The sequence below is a fragment of the Pieris rapae genome, chromosome 13, assembly GCF_905147795.1.
Source record: "Pieris rapae chromosome 13, ilPieRapa1.1, whole genome shotgun sequence".
In the NCBI taxonomy this organism is placed as follows: Eukaryota; Metazoa; Arthropoda; class Insecta; order Lepidoptera; family Pieridae; genus Pieris; species Pieris rapae.
In genome coordinates this window covers 2,612,915-2,631,502 of record NC_059521.1, presented here as the reverse complement: position 1 = coordinate 2,631,502, position 18,588 = coordinate 2,612,915, and the positions used below count along the sequence as shown (strand labels likewise).

The 18,588-nt window shown below is 33.1% G+C and overlaps 2 protein-coding genes across 2 annotated transcripts in view; one reads left to right on the top strand and one right to left on the bottom strand.

Moving 5' to 3' along the window:
* Positions 1-111: 111 nt before the first annotated feature.
* LOC111003768 (nuclear envelope phosphatase-regulatory subunit 1) lies at positions 112-1,527 on the top strand. Its single transcript, XM_022274448.2, has 4 exons — positions 112-328; positions 553-624; positions 892-1,026; positions 1,323-1,527. The coding sequence occupies exons 1-4, from the start codon at positions 301-303 to the stop codon at positions 1,481-1,483; spliced, it is 396 nt and encodes a 131-aa protein (XP_022130140.1). The 5' UTR covers positions 112-300; the 3' UTR covers positions 1,484-1,527.
* The window catches only part of LOC111003767 (CYFIP-related Rac1 interactor A), a 30,898-nt gene continuing 13,827 nt past the window's right edge, over positions 1,518-18,588 (bottom strand). Inside the window, exons 2-4 of the mRNA XM_022274447.2 lie at positions 14,913-15,044; positions 10,963-11,240; positions 1,518-3,999 (exon numbers count right to left, since the gene is read on the bottom strand). Of these exons, the coding sequence (XP_022130139.1) occupies positions 3,735-3,999; positions 10,963-11,240; positions 14,913-15,044 (675 nt within the window). The 3' untranslated portion in view covers positions 1,518-3,734. The remainder of the gene's footprint in view (positions 4,000-10,962; positions 11,241-14,912; positions 15,045-18,588) is intronic.

Sequence of the window (18,588 nt, the reverse complement as noted above, 5' to 3'; positions counted from 1 at the left end):
ATTAAGTAAGTAATACATTTAAAAAATACCCAGTTTTCTCTTTCAAATATACACACACAACACATGTCTCTGTCAGTGTAAAATGTCAACATATTATATTTTCCTTTTCTTCTACTTGATAAGTGATCTGTTGACGGAACTTGAGTTGGAAGTAATTTTGTAATGTTGTATTGTATGTTGTAAAAGTAAAAAACCATAAGATTCAAAATAAATAAAGTCATGGTCTTAAATCAGTGTTATACATAAGAAATTTCAATATAATATATAGTTGAAGTTGTTATGAATAAGATCTAAATAGCGATGTCATTAGAACAAACAGCATGTGATGGTAGGTCTAGCTGAACGATAACTTCCAACGTGATATTAAAATTAATGTGTTTTACTTATATTCATTATTGCCATTCAATTAGACTCCTTATATAAATAATTTAAAATTGGAAAAATATAAGGCAGTTGTATATACAGACTTGTGATATAAGAACAGATACGGATTTCTTACCTATTTTGTGTAAAGTTTTATAACAAGTGTAAATTCTTAAACCATTTTTATAGATCTAAAGGCTTTTGAGAGAAGATTAACAGAAGTAATAGCTTGTTTGCAACCTGCTACAACGAGATGGAGAAGTAAGTTACTTTTGTTAGAAATACTATTAACTACTAATAATCATTACATTTGTTTATAAGGCTTTCATATTATACAATAATTTTTTTTAAGATTTTTCAGTATGTGTGTCTGTTAAAATTTTTGTGTAAAGAAAAATAGATGCTGAACTTAACAATTAAAATAAATATAATATCACCAAGATTCTTAACTCTGTTTATATAGGCTAAAGTCCATATGGATCACTCAATGAGCTACAAAGATAATTAAACTTTTAAAATTATTTATAGTTGTATTAGCAGTTGTGTCATTATGCACAGCAATAGCAGCTTGGCACTGGCTTACGGATCCACTCACTCCTGTTGTGTCTCTCACACAGTCACTATGGAACCATCCCTTCTTTACAGTCACCTCAACTCTGTTATGTAAGAATATTTGTGTTAACAAAATTTTATTTTTTAATCAACATGCAAACAAATATAAGCAAATTTCCTTTTTTGAATAAAATTATGATATTAAAATTACTACTTAAACATATATTGATTGGATAATTTTCCTGTATTAATACTAGAATGTTATTGAGAATTATAAGAAGGCTTTGAAGCCCAAATAGATAGAATAGGTATAATATATAGATAGAATAGGTTCACAATTTTGATATGTTTCCACTAGATTTGAATACATATTACATATAGATAAGATTGTATGTTATTATTTTCAGTGCTACTCTTCATAGTGGGGGTACACAGGAAGGTGATTGCACCTAGCATCATCACAGCACGGACTCGATCTGTTCTTAATGATTTCAATATGTCTTGTGATGAAACTGGTAAACTTATACTTAAACCACGACCAGCTAACATTCTAAGTTGTCATTATTAGTCAAGAAATTGTGATAAGGTTTAAATAAAATTAGTTTAAGTTACTATTATGTTTATTATTTATAACTTTGGTGTTTTTACTATATAATAAATAAATGAAAACTTAAAAATTAGTTCTAAGTGTTAACCAATGAAAGCAGCAATAATTTTTCTAGTAGTCAATATGAAATATAGTTTAAAAATGAACTATTTGCAATTCAATATACTATCACAAGTTTGTATAATTAAGTAATAGATAGTGCGCTTTAAATAGACAACATTAAGTAGAATTAACATAGTAAAATTCTGATGTAAGACGATTAATAAAATTTTCAAATAAATCTATATAAATTTTACATTAGCTACTAACAGTTGAATACTAACTACATACAATAACTATGATTAAAGATGAGTATTGCCAAAGTAATAAATGCTTTTCAACTTTAATCACTACAGTATAGGAGGAACACCTAACAGACAAATAATCTTAACATCAAATATTTCATTAAATGAGTTCTTATATATTTTATTAAATTTTATCCCGGGAAAAACCACCAAATACAATATTATCAATTGGGCAGTGACAGATTTATTCAATTTGTGCGATTTGCACATTAAATTCAACAAGATTATAGTAATTCTGTTGTTCAAAAATTTAAATATTTTTTCATATTGGAGACCAAAGTGGTTCTAGTAAATTATACAATTTGAAGGATTTTTGAACATCAGAATTATGACAAAATAACTACATGATTAAATAACATTAATGTGCTATTTGTGCAATTATCTAAATAACTACGAAATATTCAATACATGCTCAGTACAATCTAATGTAATCAAAGATTAACTAAAATTATAATTATCACTGAGATAGGTTAAACTGCTTTGCTTAGTGAATTATAGAGAATGAAATGGAAGACTAGACTGATTCCTCATTAAAAAAAAAACTCTAGTACATTAGATTTAAAACAATAATTTTAGTGATATCTTTACTTGTGACCCAATTCTTTAAGTAATTTGGTAAAGATTTACTTGTTTTAGCATTTATGAATCAAATTCTCCGACCAGATAAATTGAGCGTATGCGGCTTAACTATAATATATTGTAAAGTTGTATCAAACCGTACCACAAAATTTAAAAAACAGTTTGAGGCAGTGCAATATACGATATTGGAAATATTCACCACTATACTTCGACTAGGATATACGGTCTAAATTAGTGGTAGGGAGCAATCCCTTGTTCTAAAATGTTACCTTAAGTTTACATGTTAGTTTTAATTCGTTGGGTTACCAAAAATATTTCATCCATTATTTTACCATAGCATGATATTATAAATACTTCTAACCAGATTATTTAACAAGTAGATAAACATAAGTGAAGTATGGTCATCGCACAAATAAGTTTTGTAACACAGTCAAGTCCTTTTATATCCTATCGACTCAGAGGTTCACCAGGACTCATATTGCACAATATTTGTGGTAACCAATTAAAAGATAATTATTATTCCTTAACATAGTTAATACTCTCTCCTTCAATAGACTTTAGTATTCTAATCCTAACAGTTAGCGACTATTATATAAATTCTGTACGAGTTGTGAAGTAACTTTGCATTTGAGTGGGGGAGGGAATGATTTCTCAAAAAATATATTAGCTTTTGAAGCTTCGTCTAAAGTGTACTAATTTGTTCAACAATATAAGATATATTTATAGATAAACGCCGGCTGCCAAAATTGGTAATAAACCCAAACTTTCAGTACATTTATGGGCTTGGCACTCCTAAAACGCAAAATTAAAAATAGTTTCAATATATCAATATCACGAAGAAGCAGGAAAATAAGGACACGAAATCCTCTAAAACAACTTTCAACAGTTATTCACAATATTTGCATGAATTTCATGAATAACCCGTCTTTTCAAATCTTACACTAACATTAATTTGCAAATCGGTTGAAACTCAATCGCACAAGGAACTTTAAAGCCATTAAATCAAACACGAAAATATTATTTAGCCGAGTGTCAACCGATTTAAGATCGCAGACCTGAGCATCAGAGAATTGAGGCTACAAACATAGAGTCGAGACAGCGCTAACTTCAACTGTCAAAACTTATTGAATTTGACAATGTCATAGTTCGCGCTTAATTTTGACTCTGATTGTAACTGTCGATTCCTTGGTACTCAAACGGCGCTATGCAACAGAAATGCCAACGAGAAATCCCCATGAATTATTGTCACATCATTCCCCACAGCAACATGCAAAGCTCGAATGCTGTCCTCACGCGGCTAGCAAAGCCCGAATATTCCTTGGCGTCGATTGGCTGTTCAGGTGCTTGGTGGTATATCTCAGGGCGTTCAACAAAGGCTCCGCTTTGGGTGGCGGCTGCTGTTGGAGGAATTTGACACATCCTTTAACATCCACTGAAGAGGAACGGCAGAAGGCGCCCGAGGGATGAACCCAGTCGTAGAGAATTATCAAACCCACCATCACGCGAAGAACGAGTAGTGATGTTTCTTCGCGGCTAAATTGTGCAACTAGTTTCCTGAAATAATAGAAAAAGTACTTGTAAGTACATAAAAAAATTACACGTCGAATTGATAACCTCCTTGTTTCGTTTTAAGACGGTTAAAAATGGCAAGCACTAATGTTTCTGTCGATGCGCCAGCGCAGTATGTATTTTGAACTGATCTTTTTAAACCTTTAGTATGTTACGTTAATTTGCATAGTGACAAGAACAGGACATAAGGTAGAAATGTGAAGCTGATATGAACGTGGCAGTTTTAAGAAGACAGCGAAATAAATCAATATATAGTGGCTAAGATACAAAGACAATAATTATTTCGTTAAGACACCAAAGGCTCTTGGCCTGAAATTTCACCTTTATAGAACAGGGGGCGAACGGGCTCAACTGATGTTAAGTGATACCGCCGCCCATGGACATCACATGCCAGAGAGCTCGCGAGTGCGCTGTCGGCCTTTTAAGAATTGGTACGCTCTTTTCTTAAAGGACCCTAAGTCGAATTGGTTCGGAAATACTTCAGCTTAATGACATAAAAAAATTGATATAAAACTTGATAGAAGATATAAGACTGGCTTCTCTCCAGTGCCTTTTTTAATTTTGTGCTTGGTATCTTGGGAGCAGTTTCTCCTTACCTTCTATTGTCAATAAACTAAAACATCGTAAGTAGGTATGTATACAATTACGTAGCAGCCACAGTTTTACTGGGTCGTAAATCGTGAGCTAAACTATATTCCAGAATTAGGGTTGCCAGGAATAAAAACAAATATTCTAGTATAAGTCAACATGAGTTTATCGCAGCATAGGTAAAAATATATACTTCGATTTTTCTGGATTATCTACTAGTTCAATTTGGAAACACTTAGTTTAGATTATTACAGCTTATATGTTTCCATTGAATATAATTTGTAATTGAGTATACAAATATTTATTTAAATAATTATTTATTTCTTAGGACAGATTAGGAAAGGAATGGAATGTTTTTGGTGAACCTCACATCGTGAACTCCACATTATTGCACCCAAAAGTTGATAGCGTGGCTGATTACCTACTAGCCTATTAGAATAACAAAAGATCACGAAACACATACAGAAAGTTGAGGTCCAGGCCTAAACGTTGTAGGGCCAATTATTACTTATATTATGAAGATTAAGTCTAGGCATTCAGTTTTTGCTGTATGCTGTACCAATGCTGTACTCTGAAAGTGCGAAAGACCTGATTTTCTTAACTAATATAAGGGCCTGTTCAAGTATGACGTAGGCAAAGCTCTTTGAGAATAGTACATAAACCTATTACTTTTTATCAAAAGTTCATTTCGTTTTCAAGAACAGATAATGTGTGGGTAATATGTGTAAAAAGTAAATAAAACTTGTTGACGTAATAACCAAATAAGAAGATCAAAGAGTCCCCTCCCTCCAATAGTGCTTACGTAATACTGAATGGCCCCTAACAGAATGCATACAGGCATTCGGTAGTATTATGAACCATAACCAAAGTCACGATTAAATTATCAAAATCTTTTACCTAGGATTGTTTAATTACACTTCTATTTTTCTCAACTATTCTCAGCATAAAGCGTCTTGCTATGATAGAAGATTATTCTAGCAAAAGACTTAATACAATTCTGAGCAATGATTATAATCTAGACGTGGTAGCCCTAACTGTTTATTTATTTACGAAATTCCCTGTAAGCGTCATGTTAAAATCTAGGAAGCAGCTAACTGTACATGTTTTATGTACGTTCCAAATATGTTCGAACCAGGTTAACTAACATTAATTTATATTTCATTGCAACATATCAATTTAGTGTTTCAACACGTTCGCCTAGCGGTAATTATTAATGACGTGACGAGTTATTTAGTTTAAAATAAATCTATTGTACTAACTAAACTGGCAAAATTTCATACAAATTTATAAGTAGCTACACTCCCAAATTATTAGATTGCCCAAAATTTGTTAAACATTAACGATAATAATATTAAAAGCTTTTGAGTATCGGAAAAGCTTCATCACTTAAGCATCGCATCGCACCCTACAAATTCTGTTTTATGGAAAACCGATATGATTTGGCCAATTTTCTAGGTTATTAAATAAATTTTGACATTAATTAGTACGTACTATGAAGATCCTGGGATATTGATCATATATATATAAATCGCTAATATCCCAAAAACGATATATTTTAAGATTTGTTTTTTAATCAATAAACTCCAGTCTAATATCTGGGTTTTATTCGTGATACTATTCGTAATTACATGCTATTAGTATTCTTCGAGAGAATATTAAGTTAGTATTTTTCGAAAATATCTTTGGTACTTTGAATATAGAACAGTCGGTTTTAGATGTCCTTTAAGAAATTTAATGCATCAGGCGGATTTTTTTTATAGTAAAGGAGTAGTGATACTGCCGCCATGAACACTCACTACCAGAAGGCTCGCAAGTGCGTTGGCGGCTTTATAGGAATTGGAACACCATCGAATACTTTCATAAATACGGTAAAAGATGCAGAGAGACCCGTCTACGCAACGGCGCTCGGAACTGAAAGTGACTGATCGTCAACGAATCGAATCGCTTCTTTAAATATGGCCAATCATCAACTTGTATAATTAAAGTGATTCAAAACTTCTATTAAAACCAATGTTATTGTCATTCAAGGCACACGGCCTATTGTCACTTTCAATGGCGCGAGCCGATTACGAATAACACAATATTAATATGCGAAAATCAATTTTATCACGCATACAAAGAGACTATATTTGCATGATACTAATTGACTCCTGTATCTCCCGAATAGGTTTTGATAAGGAAGTTGGTGTGACGTCACGAGTCCTAATGATATATCGTACTACCCACGGGGCCGGAAACGCTAAATTATTTGAAAGCACAATCGCGAACAGTGGTTCTTTTAGGAGCCTCATCTAACTTTCATTTCAAGAACTTTAATGTCATAGGGGAAACGTTTTAACAAATAAAAACATATGCAGAACATTAAAGAACGGAAAGTTGCGTATCAGGGCTACGTATTGCGTCATGACCGCTACCACCTCCTTCAATTAATGAAATGGGTAAAATCCAGGATAAACGGCGTGCTGTTAAAAGGGAAAATGCAAAGTTAGGGAGTGGACCAGTATTGTGCCTGCGGAAGAGTTTCTGACTGATGGCCAACCTATGGTTAGGGAGAGGCACCAGAAGAAGAAAAGAACGTAACTTTTTAACCAACTTCAAAAATTCACTTGTTTGTATGTAATCTTTTATTTAGTACCCTTATTGCCTACCATCCACTTGATCGGATATATTTACCGCGGAGCTAACCTAACAGGGAAGTGTCTAGTTTCCCCTTTCTAGAAAGGGATTTAAAAAAGTTAACGTCTAGTGGGTTGGTATTATGCTTTAGCCTTCCAAACATATTGGAATTATTGGTATGTCCACAATCATCTCGAAAACGAAATGTGTTTAGTTTAAAACATAACATACTAACATGGGTAATAATACAAGTGATCAAAATCGGTTTCCTGGTTTTTGAAATATGGGTCTTGGCTATAAATATACCTAGATTAAGATTCCTTAGTATTAATAGTACTACTTTTGTTTTGTCCAGCTTTCTGAACGATATATAAAATGTTAAGGAAAAAGTTTCTTCGCATTTTTTTTATTTACATTTAACTAATGTATGTAAATATATATAAAGTAAGTAAAATTTTACTAGGTAACTTTTTGCCATCTAATAGGATCGCATTGCCATATAAGTTTTATGGCTTCTGATCAATATACCGGGATTATATAATAAAATCACACATTTTCCTCATTTGAATTTCTAATTATCAAAACATAAATGATACTCAAACCAGCCAGATACAATAAAAGTTCATGTATACTTTAATGCGAAAAGAAACCCCAACCTAATATTATTTAGTAAAAATAGGGTATATTATAAAGGGATTACAATCACTAAGTGGAGCGTTGAACGATCTTTGTAATCAACAAACTTGACAGCACTTAACTAATTAGGGGTGGTAAATATTTACGTAAGGGTTGGGCACGTCAATCGGTTGATAAGGTACACCCTCGCTAAATAGCGGACATGAAAAACTTTATAACCTAATGCACACACTCCACTGGCTCTGCGACCCAAAATTAAAGGAAATAAAAAGTTGATAATGCTCTGTCACGTTATCTATTTTCAAAATGACAACATCTTTCGCTAAAAAGCCTTAATGAACATAACTAAGGAGTGTCTACACTTCTCGAAGAAAATAATTGCGAAATGATTTTATTACGAAAGGAATTAAATGCAATAGTTATGTCTAAGGGCCTGTTTCACAATGTATGGATAAAGTGCCAAATAGCTATGCAACACATAAATTATTCGAAAGATAAAAGTTCCAAATAAGATACTTCGAATTTCATGACGTATAGCGCTATCTGACAGTCGTGAAACGCAAAAATACTATTTATCATACCAATAAGTAACAAATAGCTTATTTGGAACTTATCCGGACATTGTGAAACAGGCCCTTAATATATCGCTTCGCTTAACGTCTGTCCCATAAACAATGCAATCGATTTTTATTAAGTGTGGTTTAAAGGGAGATGTGTAATGTAGTATATTTTGAAAGAGTGAAACAGAAAACTTTATTATACACAATAATATTTCGTTAAAATAAGGTGCACTAGTGATTCCTAGATTCCTTGTGTTGTGGGCAGCCAGTCTCCTCCTTTTGACATGTTAACTTTACTTTATAATTTCTACATAACACTAATTTATAATTAAACTATTTTTGCACAGTGAAAATATTTTCTGTATCGGCATAAGAAAGGTTGACAAGATGTTGTTCGAGATTTTTAGTGAAAACTTTGTGAGGAAAACCGGTATAATACACACAGAGAAAATATTGCACTAAAACAGAACATGCATGCACTAGGTATAGCAAGTATGCAAGAAATAAACAGACTTGAAATCAGAAAAAAAAATACAAAACAGAGCATAAAATTAGTCAATTTTCGATTAATCTAGTGTTTGAAAAAGCGCTATCTGAACATTCAAATCCAGGGCGGTTTTTGAGTTTTAACAGTTTAGCGAAAAAGTAACCGATATGTTGACGCAAAACATTTGTCATCAACGTATGGATGGGTGGAAACCTGATATTGTGTAATACAATAAATATGCCCTTGTGCCAATAACAGTATGACCACGAATGCGTAATCCGATGCTGACTTTTATTTATCGAAGGATACGTGTATCCTGATTAACATAGCTTTTTCTTTATAAGGGCCTAGTTATTATCTGCTTCGACGCGTAGTTAGCAGATTATAAATAAAAGATAATATTTTTTTTATAAAAAAACAACTTTCCAAGGAATTATTTAAGATTATTTAATGCAGATTTTCTTAAAATGTTATTCCCTTTCCAAAAATAACCATCAAAATCGGTTCACAAACGACGAATTCACATAAAAATACATACGGTTAAATTGAGAAATCTGGTACATTATTGAAGTTAGTAAAAAGACGATGATCTCTGTTCATATTATGTAAACGTAATTACTGTCCATATCAATTAATTTTTCTTTAGATAAAAATTACATTTAAATCAGCTTAGTTTAAAAGATAGGCGTAGACAGGAAGCGACTTTTATACTAATATTTATTTAAGTAAAAATCTGATTAACGTGATTCAGGAATCTAAAAATAAATTAAGAAAGGGGTTGAAAACTTTGATTTAGGTTAGGTTAGGATATTACAACTTAGGAAACAGACTTAGTGTATCCAAACACTTCAATACTTTTTCAGATGTAAGGGAATTTGACATATAGAGCAGACATTTATATAATCTATTTTTTTCCGTTGAATTAATTTCAGTATAAATTGATGGCCTTTTTCATACTTAATTCATGCAAGAAAACAAATGATTCTTCTAAGACATTGTAAGTATAAAAAGCAGGTATGAAAACTTTCTTTTGATAACTCAGATTGCCTTGGCTTTACAATGAATGGGTCGTTTCATTTCGGAAAGTGACCTACATCTTGAAGAATAAGCAAAAATAAGCTTCAAAGTGGGGCTTACAATTAAAATAAAAAGCCATGGTTTTAATATTGTCACGGGTAGGTTAGCGAATTTATTTTATCAATAAATATTGCATTCAAAATCTTAATTTCCCACACTACCGACCCGAGGCTTTTATAATGTGAGGAAGTTCTTAGTTTTGTGATATTAATGTTTACATAATTAAATGAAAAGACGAATGTACGAAAAAATTATAAAAGCAACCGCAAGAATACAAGACACATAGACAAAACGAATAGAATAAAGCAAAGTAATTAAAACACATGTTAACAGTGAACTATAGACAATATAAAATGAAACGACAAATGAATTACGATATATTCGATCAGTTTCACATTAGTACGTAAGTTAGGGATATGATGTAGATAGGTAATGTTTGTACAGTAGATACTTAAAGGAAAATAGAGAAGGAGCTTAGCGAATTTACGCAGGACTATTTACTTAACTATAATAGAAAATAAATTTTAAATCAAAACAGCAATAAAAGGTCTGTGTGTTTGTTAAGCATGTGTGTCAATATCGGATATGTTTCGTGACACTCTGATTTGAATGCCATATCATATAACTTGCCATTTCCAAGTCAATTTCAAATTCAATTGGCAAGTCTTCTGGCTCACCTGATGTTCAGTGATATCGCCGCCCATGGCCATTCTCAATGCCAGAGGAGAGAGCGTGTTGCTGGCCTTTTAAGAATGGGTTCAGAGATACTTCAGGTTGCAGCTGGTTCCTCACAGTGGTGGTGGGCGGTAAAAACAACGGACGTCGAGGTGATACAGGTGGAATTTCGTATTCTGCCTCGACGTCCGATGATGAAACTCAGCTGCAGGAGTTAATCCGAACAACTCCTCTGAACACTCTCAATGGTAAATGCGGTAGAAGATGCACAGATTAGTACCGACTTAACTAAAAGTAATAAATACTTACGGATTCTCCAACATCCTCAAGCAGACTTTGGCCATTGTGCTTAATGTTTCCGTCGTATTTTCCAAGTCCTGCTGATTATCATTCACAAACTGGCTGGTCGCTTCTGACAGAACCTTAAGCATCGGCGTCGCCTGCGCATAGAATAACGACATTCTGTTAGCGACTTCTGCGCCTATGTGAGGTTCTTCACCTGGCGGAAGGTCTGCGTGGATGAGACCACCTCGAGATACGATACGCCGGTAGTAGCTGAAGTCGTTTTGGATGGCTGGTGTCTTCATCTGAAACGTGCAAATTAATTCTTATATTAAGACTGTCAAAAGGGTCCAATGATATCTAGTAAATTTTATAATCTCTATTATTTATTGACATTTTATTTTATCATGTGTACGATCAGCTTTATATTAAAAAATAATTGTTGATTTTCGCTTAGACTATTAACATTGAATCTAAAATAGATTTCACTCATCAACAGTTAATAAACAGATATGGAGGTTATCAAACTATAACAAATATTGCGCACACGCAGTCTATATCCTTCATTACTCTATTATAAAGTCTAAACTAGCCCTGAACATGGTAATACTTTACGATAGTCCCTGAAAAGAATATTTTTATACGCTTTTCCAGGTTGGACACGTTTTAAGGTTGGAGCGGTATAAAAAAAAACGATTTTTGTATGAAAAAAGCTATCATAATTTAGTGGTTCACACCTAATTCAGCGTCAGATTAACCTGACTAATTTTGTTTATATAACTAGCGCAATTAGATATAAGCTGTTCCTGTGAAACAAACTTGAAATGATTATTATTATACTGGTACCCGTATTCAATTTGTTACATAAAGTCTTAAAAGACTTTATGTAACAAATTAAATACCTCCAATGCATCGTTTTTAGAAGTTAATCTTAAGCAGCAGCGGCCTAGTGAATTAAGTGCGCGAGCCTCATCTGAGAAAGTCGGTTTGAATCCTGGCTGCGACGAATAAACCAAAGAGGATTTCTATCTATGTGCACATTTAGTATTCACTCGTACGGTGGAGAAAAAACCAATGAGAAATCTATTAAAAAGAACACGTAACAGATACAAAAATCTTAGGGTTGTAACTTGCCATTATGTTTTTACTGAGCTCTTAGAACCGGCCAGAAACATTGGCAATAAAAACTTCTTTGAATTTCCATTATAAAACTCTTTGGTTACCAAATATGAAATTGCATTTGTCATTTGTTTTTTTAATGGCAATTCCACCATCAACCTCAAAATAAATTTAACACTTTCAGTGTAACTTAGTACATAAATACGCATAAATTAAAGTAGCTCAGTAATTAGTACCTTCTATCAAATGACTCCTACGAAAATAACAAAGTGATGCAATAATTGCTGTAAGAGACAGACATACACACCCTCGCAGAAATACGACAATATAGCAAAAACATGACTCATATATTCGGCTTCAGATCTGGGTTAGTTTTCTTATTCAATCTCTTATAGATGACTAATGAATGATATTTCGCAATACTGTTTATATTGCAAATGTAATATTGTTCATACACAAATAGCATTTGACTTTGCAGTATTAGGATTTAATGACCCATGGAAATATCGCTAATTGATAAATTTTATCACTTGAATTTAGCATATTAATTAGGGTCCTTCATAAGCGTACCAATTCTTAAAAAGCCGGCAACGCACTTGGAAGCCCTTCGGCAACACGAGGCTTTATTACTTGAGGTGAGCCTTTAACACCTGTTACAAAAAAGTAGGTAAAATGACGTGTTGTAATTTATATAGCCTTATAAATTGCGTATCTTCCAAGTGACAATGGGTAATTTATTTAAACAATTGAGGGCCCTTTTGACCCCAACCTTGTGCCATTCGCGATAGCCATTATGCACTTTACGATCAATAATTTAACATAAATTGCTCTTTATTTAAACCACTTCCTCTCGATAGAAACATTTATATTCCGTACATACATAGAAGGTTCGGATTTCGTTAACTATTTTCGCTATTTACTAGATAATTTCTTTAAAGTGTGTCAGTGTCAGTCAAGTAGGTACTGCCCTGCTAAACATATTCTAGACGGCTAGCTAGTGCGTCGATGGCTTTTTGAGTATTTGTATATTTGTAGTAATACGTATATCTTACTAATACGCAGTATAACATTATTTAGATACGATCCTTTCCCAAAATTTATAAGAGGGTCGCAAGTGTGTTGCGGGCCATTTGAGAATTTATATATTCATAGAACAACGTATACCTTAAAAAAAATTGTATACGTATAGCCTATGCTTAATTGCGATTTAAAAAAACAATATTAACTTTGTTATCGTAAGTATTAAATTTGTTTTGTAGGGAGAAGCTTACACAGGTATGTTTTACTTGAAGGATTCCCAAATGTTACCCATTGTAATGCATTTCTATAATAAATAAATACTTTTTAATATGTAAACGAGCCTTCGGGACTAGCTAAGGCATTGATTTTAGTGGTTGGGCCTTTGGGGGAGGAAACTACCGGACTTGAAATGTTAAACAAAGGAATATTTTCCCCTTGCTCATAACGGATATACTATGACTGTTCATGAGCATTCGATTGAAAGTTAATAATCGTGTGAGTGGAAATATTCAATAAACAACGATTATGGGAAGCGTTAGCTACAAAAGGTTTATGTTACAGCTGTGTGCGTTCCACACACACACATTAATTCGATCGTGAGTGATATAAAAAAAAAAACAAATGCAACTGTCAGTCTTACACGTACTACACTTCTTCTTGCTAATCCAATAAGGTAGCAATGTGTGCTATAGACGCCAGGCGAACTGTAGGAAGCGAATGAGTAAAAAACAGGTGGGGGGGGGGGTTGTTTTTTTCTATGTATGACGTCTACGCCAATACTCCTTTGCGCTATTTGGCTATAACGGTAAACTTAAAATACCCTCCACATTGTCATAGACTGTAAACAGCTAACCGCACATATATATGTTAATTCACTGATTCATATAAAATTACACTTGTAATTATTGCCTCAGGCTATAAAGTTGTTTTATAAATACATCGTTTCAAATAAGAGCTAATGTATAATTCTAACAAATTGACCATAATTCTTCAGTAAGCTTACTTGCTGTATTTGGTATGAAAAGATCTAACAATCCGTGGTTGATCATGTAGCGATTTTTGTTTCTTATATATTGTTTAAAGGAAAAAAAAAGGTAGAAAAAAATATCATAACAGATTACAAAATAGTTATTAGGTTTAATTACTTAAATAAACTTTTCAATACTTAAAAAAAATATTCCCATTAACTGATTACATAACGATTACTCCCAGGCAATGTTTGTTTCAGGACCTCGTACTTCCCAATTGCACAATAGTTAAGTAATAGAAAAATTAATATACATATAATGTACCTACATATAATGTATAACTGGTTTACGAGGCTGCAAGAATTTAATTAAAACAATTATTATGGGATCATATCTACGCTGAATATACATAGATGCCTGTTTGAAAGTTTGCAAGCTTGTATAAGACGGATTTCAAGTTATTCCAAGAGCCATTTATCAAAATATTTGCGTTATCTTAGGAATGTTGTCAACGCTTAGTTAAATATATATTTTGGCTTATATAATAAACAGAAGTTTGTATGGGCTTCGATGCTAAGATCCAGGTATAATGATATATGTACTTTGGACCACCACTTTGTGGAACCAGCTGCCGACTGAAGTATTTCCGAACCAATTCGACTTAGGGTCCTTCAAGAAAAGAGCGTACCAATTCTTAAAAGGCCGGCAACGCACTCGTGAGCCCTCTGGCATTGAGAGTGTCCATGGGCGGCGGTATCACTTAACATCAGGCTCCTGCCCGTTTGCCCCCTCTTCTATAAAAAAATACTGATACGTAGAATACAGACTGTCTTCGTTGTTCTCAGCTTATTTTCTTTTGAGGTAACTTACCTTATGCTCGTCGAACTTCAAGACGAACTCCAAAATTTCTGCAAATTGTTTCACCAGCGCCTGCTGCTGTTCCAGATGCTGGGTTGGGCTCATCCCTCCACCGACTAGCGAGCCCAACACTCTGGGCACCACCTGGTAAGAATAATGATAGATTATAATGTGATCCAAAAATACTAATTCATAGAAACTTAACGAGTCTAATTGCATTTTATTTTATTTGCCTCTTGTCGTCAACTAATTCGTCTCTTTCTATCAAATTGTATATACGCGATGAAAAGAGATAAATGAGTACTTTATCCGTAGGCCCATTATATTACATTAATAATCATCTATTTTAAAAAGCTACTAATTTAAAATAGTTTTATATGTCCTTATATATACAGAGCGGTTCGGTAGTAACTAGATAAGACTTATATATAGATACATATTAAGAAAATGTTTACGCTTGACAATCTCATATATTGGTAAGATAAAGAAAAAAGAATACTACTTTTTATATAGTAGACAGTTACAGGCAAATTTTTATTCATGAATAAGAAAACAAATAAGAATTGTAATAATTGTAAAAACAAAAGGAAATGTGACGAAACTGTGAGGGGAGCAAATGTTGATATCCAGATTTAGCACTGTATGATAAAAATGTGAAATTTCAATATATTTATATTAATTGATTAGTTTATGACAAAAGAAATATGACCCTATTGTTACATTAACAACCACGGTGGTTTTGAAATTATTGTAAAAATTATTCTATAAAGTGAACATTAAAAAATCTACATAGACAGCAGTGCTTGCATAGAAAAGCTGCATACATACGAATACAATGATTAAACATAACGTCCTTTCCGCCTTGGGTCGAACGTGAAATCTGGGACGTTTGAATAAAATATTAGAGGCCGGTCAAACGTGAAGCATCTATTGTTTTGTTTCTTTTAATGGACTTTGAAGTTTTTCCAAGACTTCAACGCTTTGGATTCATTCAAATAGAATTGGCAACTACAGATGAAAACCATATAAAGGCGTGTAAGATCTACTCTAGATGGTTTAATGAGACAAGTCCTATTTACGTTCTTGGTTGATACGGGTTAGTTTTAACTTAAACAAAATATCGTATCTTATGTCGACTAAAACGACGAATTCGACTTAGGGTCTTTCAAGAGCGTACCGATTAATAATAGGCCGGCAACACGATCCATGGTTGGCAGATATCACTTAACATCAGATGTGCCTCGTATGTTCCTGATAAGTGTATGCGTTAAAAAGATTTTCTCCGTAGCTTTGTCCGTATTATTTTTAAGTAGAGTATTAATTTTCACATCTAAAGTAATCTGGGTTAAGATGTTGGCTTTCCGCCAATTTTCAATGAGGTACTTAAATTTGGCGAAATAAGTTGAATTTGAGGCTAGATCTCAAATTTATATACAACCCTACGGAAAAGCAACATTATATACCAATTTTAAATACACTTTTGTTTTTGTTTTAACTTCTTGAAGACGTGGTGAAGACCACTGATGATACGATACATAACATCTGAAATTACTGTACTAATAAGAAACAAATGACGAACGACGTCATTTGTATTTAATTGTCCTAATCGCCAATCAAAACAATGACAATGAAAAGTTTTTTGTTATGAAAGGGGGCGGGCCTTCACATGACCCATATTATTGCGAGCATTTACCTTTGAGCGATCTGTGTGTTTGAACTTAAAGGTATCCTATCAAGACATCGACAATCACCATGGTAAATTTTGATATACCGATACGTTTATAAACAATATAATTTCACATATTCAAATCAGTGTTCTAAATTTGAACCGAATTTTTCTTTTACAAGTTTCAAATTTAGAACATTTCAAAAATCGAACAAGAAAATACAGAACCAAGTAGCGGGTTGCATTCATTTCAATATATCGAGAATTGTAATTAACTATGTCAATACAATTGAACCGATATCACGATCCAGGAAGCTGGAGTAGCGGTCGGCACGTACCGTTTAGTCTTGGTCTAATTCTCCTTTCATGCTATTTCATTTTGATTCAGTGATTGAACATCAAGATCTTTTTTATCACATGTATTATACGATAGATATGGTATAGAAAACAGGAAGAAAATCATAAAAAAAAATTGTTTTAATATTGACTGTAATGGACAAACGGTTCTTTATTTAAGCTTTTCATAATGTAATGGAACAACTGATTGATCAATTTTTTTTGACTTCACAACCACACAATATAATTATATATATATATATATATATATATATATTTAAAAGACGGTTGATTCGGCAACTCCATTACTGGTGCGCTCTCCGTTAGAAAACAAATGTTTGTCTCAAAAAAACCTCAATAAACTTTTGTAAAGAAAAAAAGTTATCAGCAAAGAATGACTATGCAACTGACATTCCTTTGTCCCAGTCTCATTTTAATTCAAATTTAGAACAAAAGGAATAAAATTTAAAAGGAATAAAAGCGCCATAATTATGTTCACCATCAGAGCTATAAAGACATCACTATGTTTTTACAAAAGCTTTACTATCTCTGTACAAGTCACGAACAAAACTTTTATTTTGGATTGTTCAACACGATTAAAATGCGTCGCTTAAATTTCTGGAACTTACTGTACTTAGCTTTGGTATGTTCCAGAATTTCGTAACACAAATAAGTGTAATAAGCTTCTTCGGGGTAGTTAATAAAACATTTTATATAATAAGAAGCAAACGGGCGGCAGGCTCATGTGACGTTTATATCGCCGCCCAAGGACACTCACATAGCCAGAAGGTTCGCAAGTGTGTTGCCGGCCTTTGAAGAATTGGTAGCTCTTTTCTTGAAGGACACTAAGTCGAATATGTTTGGAAGTAATTCAGTGAGCTGGTATCACATAGTGGTGGTGCGTGGCAAAAACTAACTTAAAATACGCTCAGTTGTGGAAAGACAGACGTCGAGCTGATACGGGTGGAATTTCGTATTCTGCCTTGACCATACCTGAACAATACAAAGAATATTAACCATTACCTGGGCTGTAATCTGAGCTGCAACACGATCTTGAATCATGACAAAGGATTGTGTTGCGAGCTATTTTATATTTTATTTATGACCAATTGTAAGTTGTAATATTAATTACATAATAACACAATTTAATTCGTCAAACCAAACAGAAAAGAGTTTAACATTTTTAAGTAACTTATAATGAATAAATTTCATAACAAAATATTGATACCAAGAATTCCGCTACTTATACTTTTTTTAGTAATAATAAAGCCGATTAGTTCCAATCATGACAAATGAGATACAGCATTTTATTTATCTTGTTATCCTATATCGGAACCCCTTCACGGGTAAGAGCGCATTCTGAAAAGGCCGGCCAATTCTAAAAAAAAAAACGCCTCCGCCAAATTTTTCCAACTGACTGTCTATGGCTTTGATACTTCTCCGATAGTTTCCCACTACCGCTTCTATTTATCACCTTTTTCAATAATAATCCATTAAGCAGTCGGCAAACGCAGCCCTCACTGCGTAGTTGTTTCCTTTAATAATTTCCCAGATTCCTTAGGATGTTGTGACATACATATGGTGTTATGAATCACATAATATACAGTTGAGTCATGTATCTCGTGGATTGCGGTTACATTCGATTGGTAGCCATAATTATGTAGAGGTATGTCTTAATCAAATATG

Excerpts from the sequence above, each read along its gene's own strand:
- LOC111003768 (XM_022274448.2), top strand. The coding sequence starts at position 301 with ATGTCATTAGAACAAACAGCATGTGATG. Across the intron at positions 329-552 it reads AGAACAAACAGCATGTGATG|ATCTAAAGGCTTTTGAGAGA; the intron begins GTAGGTCTAGCT and ends CCATTTTTATAG. Across the intron at positions 1,027-1,322 it reads AGTCACCTCAACTCTGTTAT|TGCTACTCTTCATAGTGGGG; the intron begins GTAAGAATATTT and ends TATTATTTTCAG.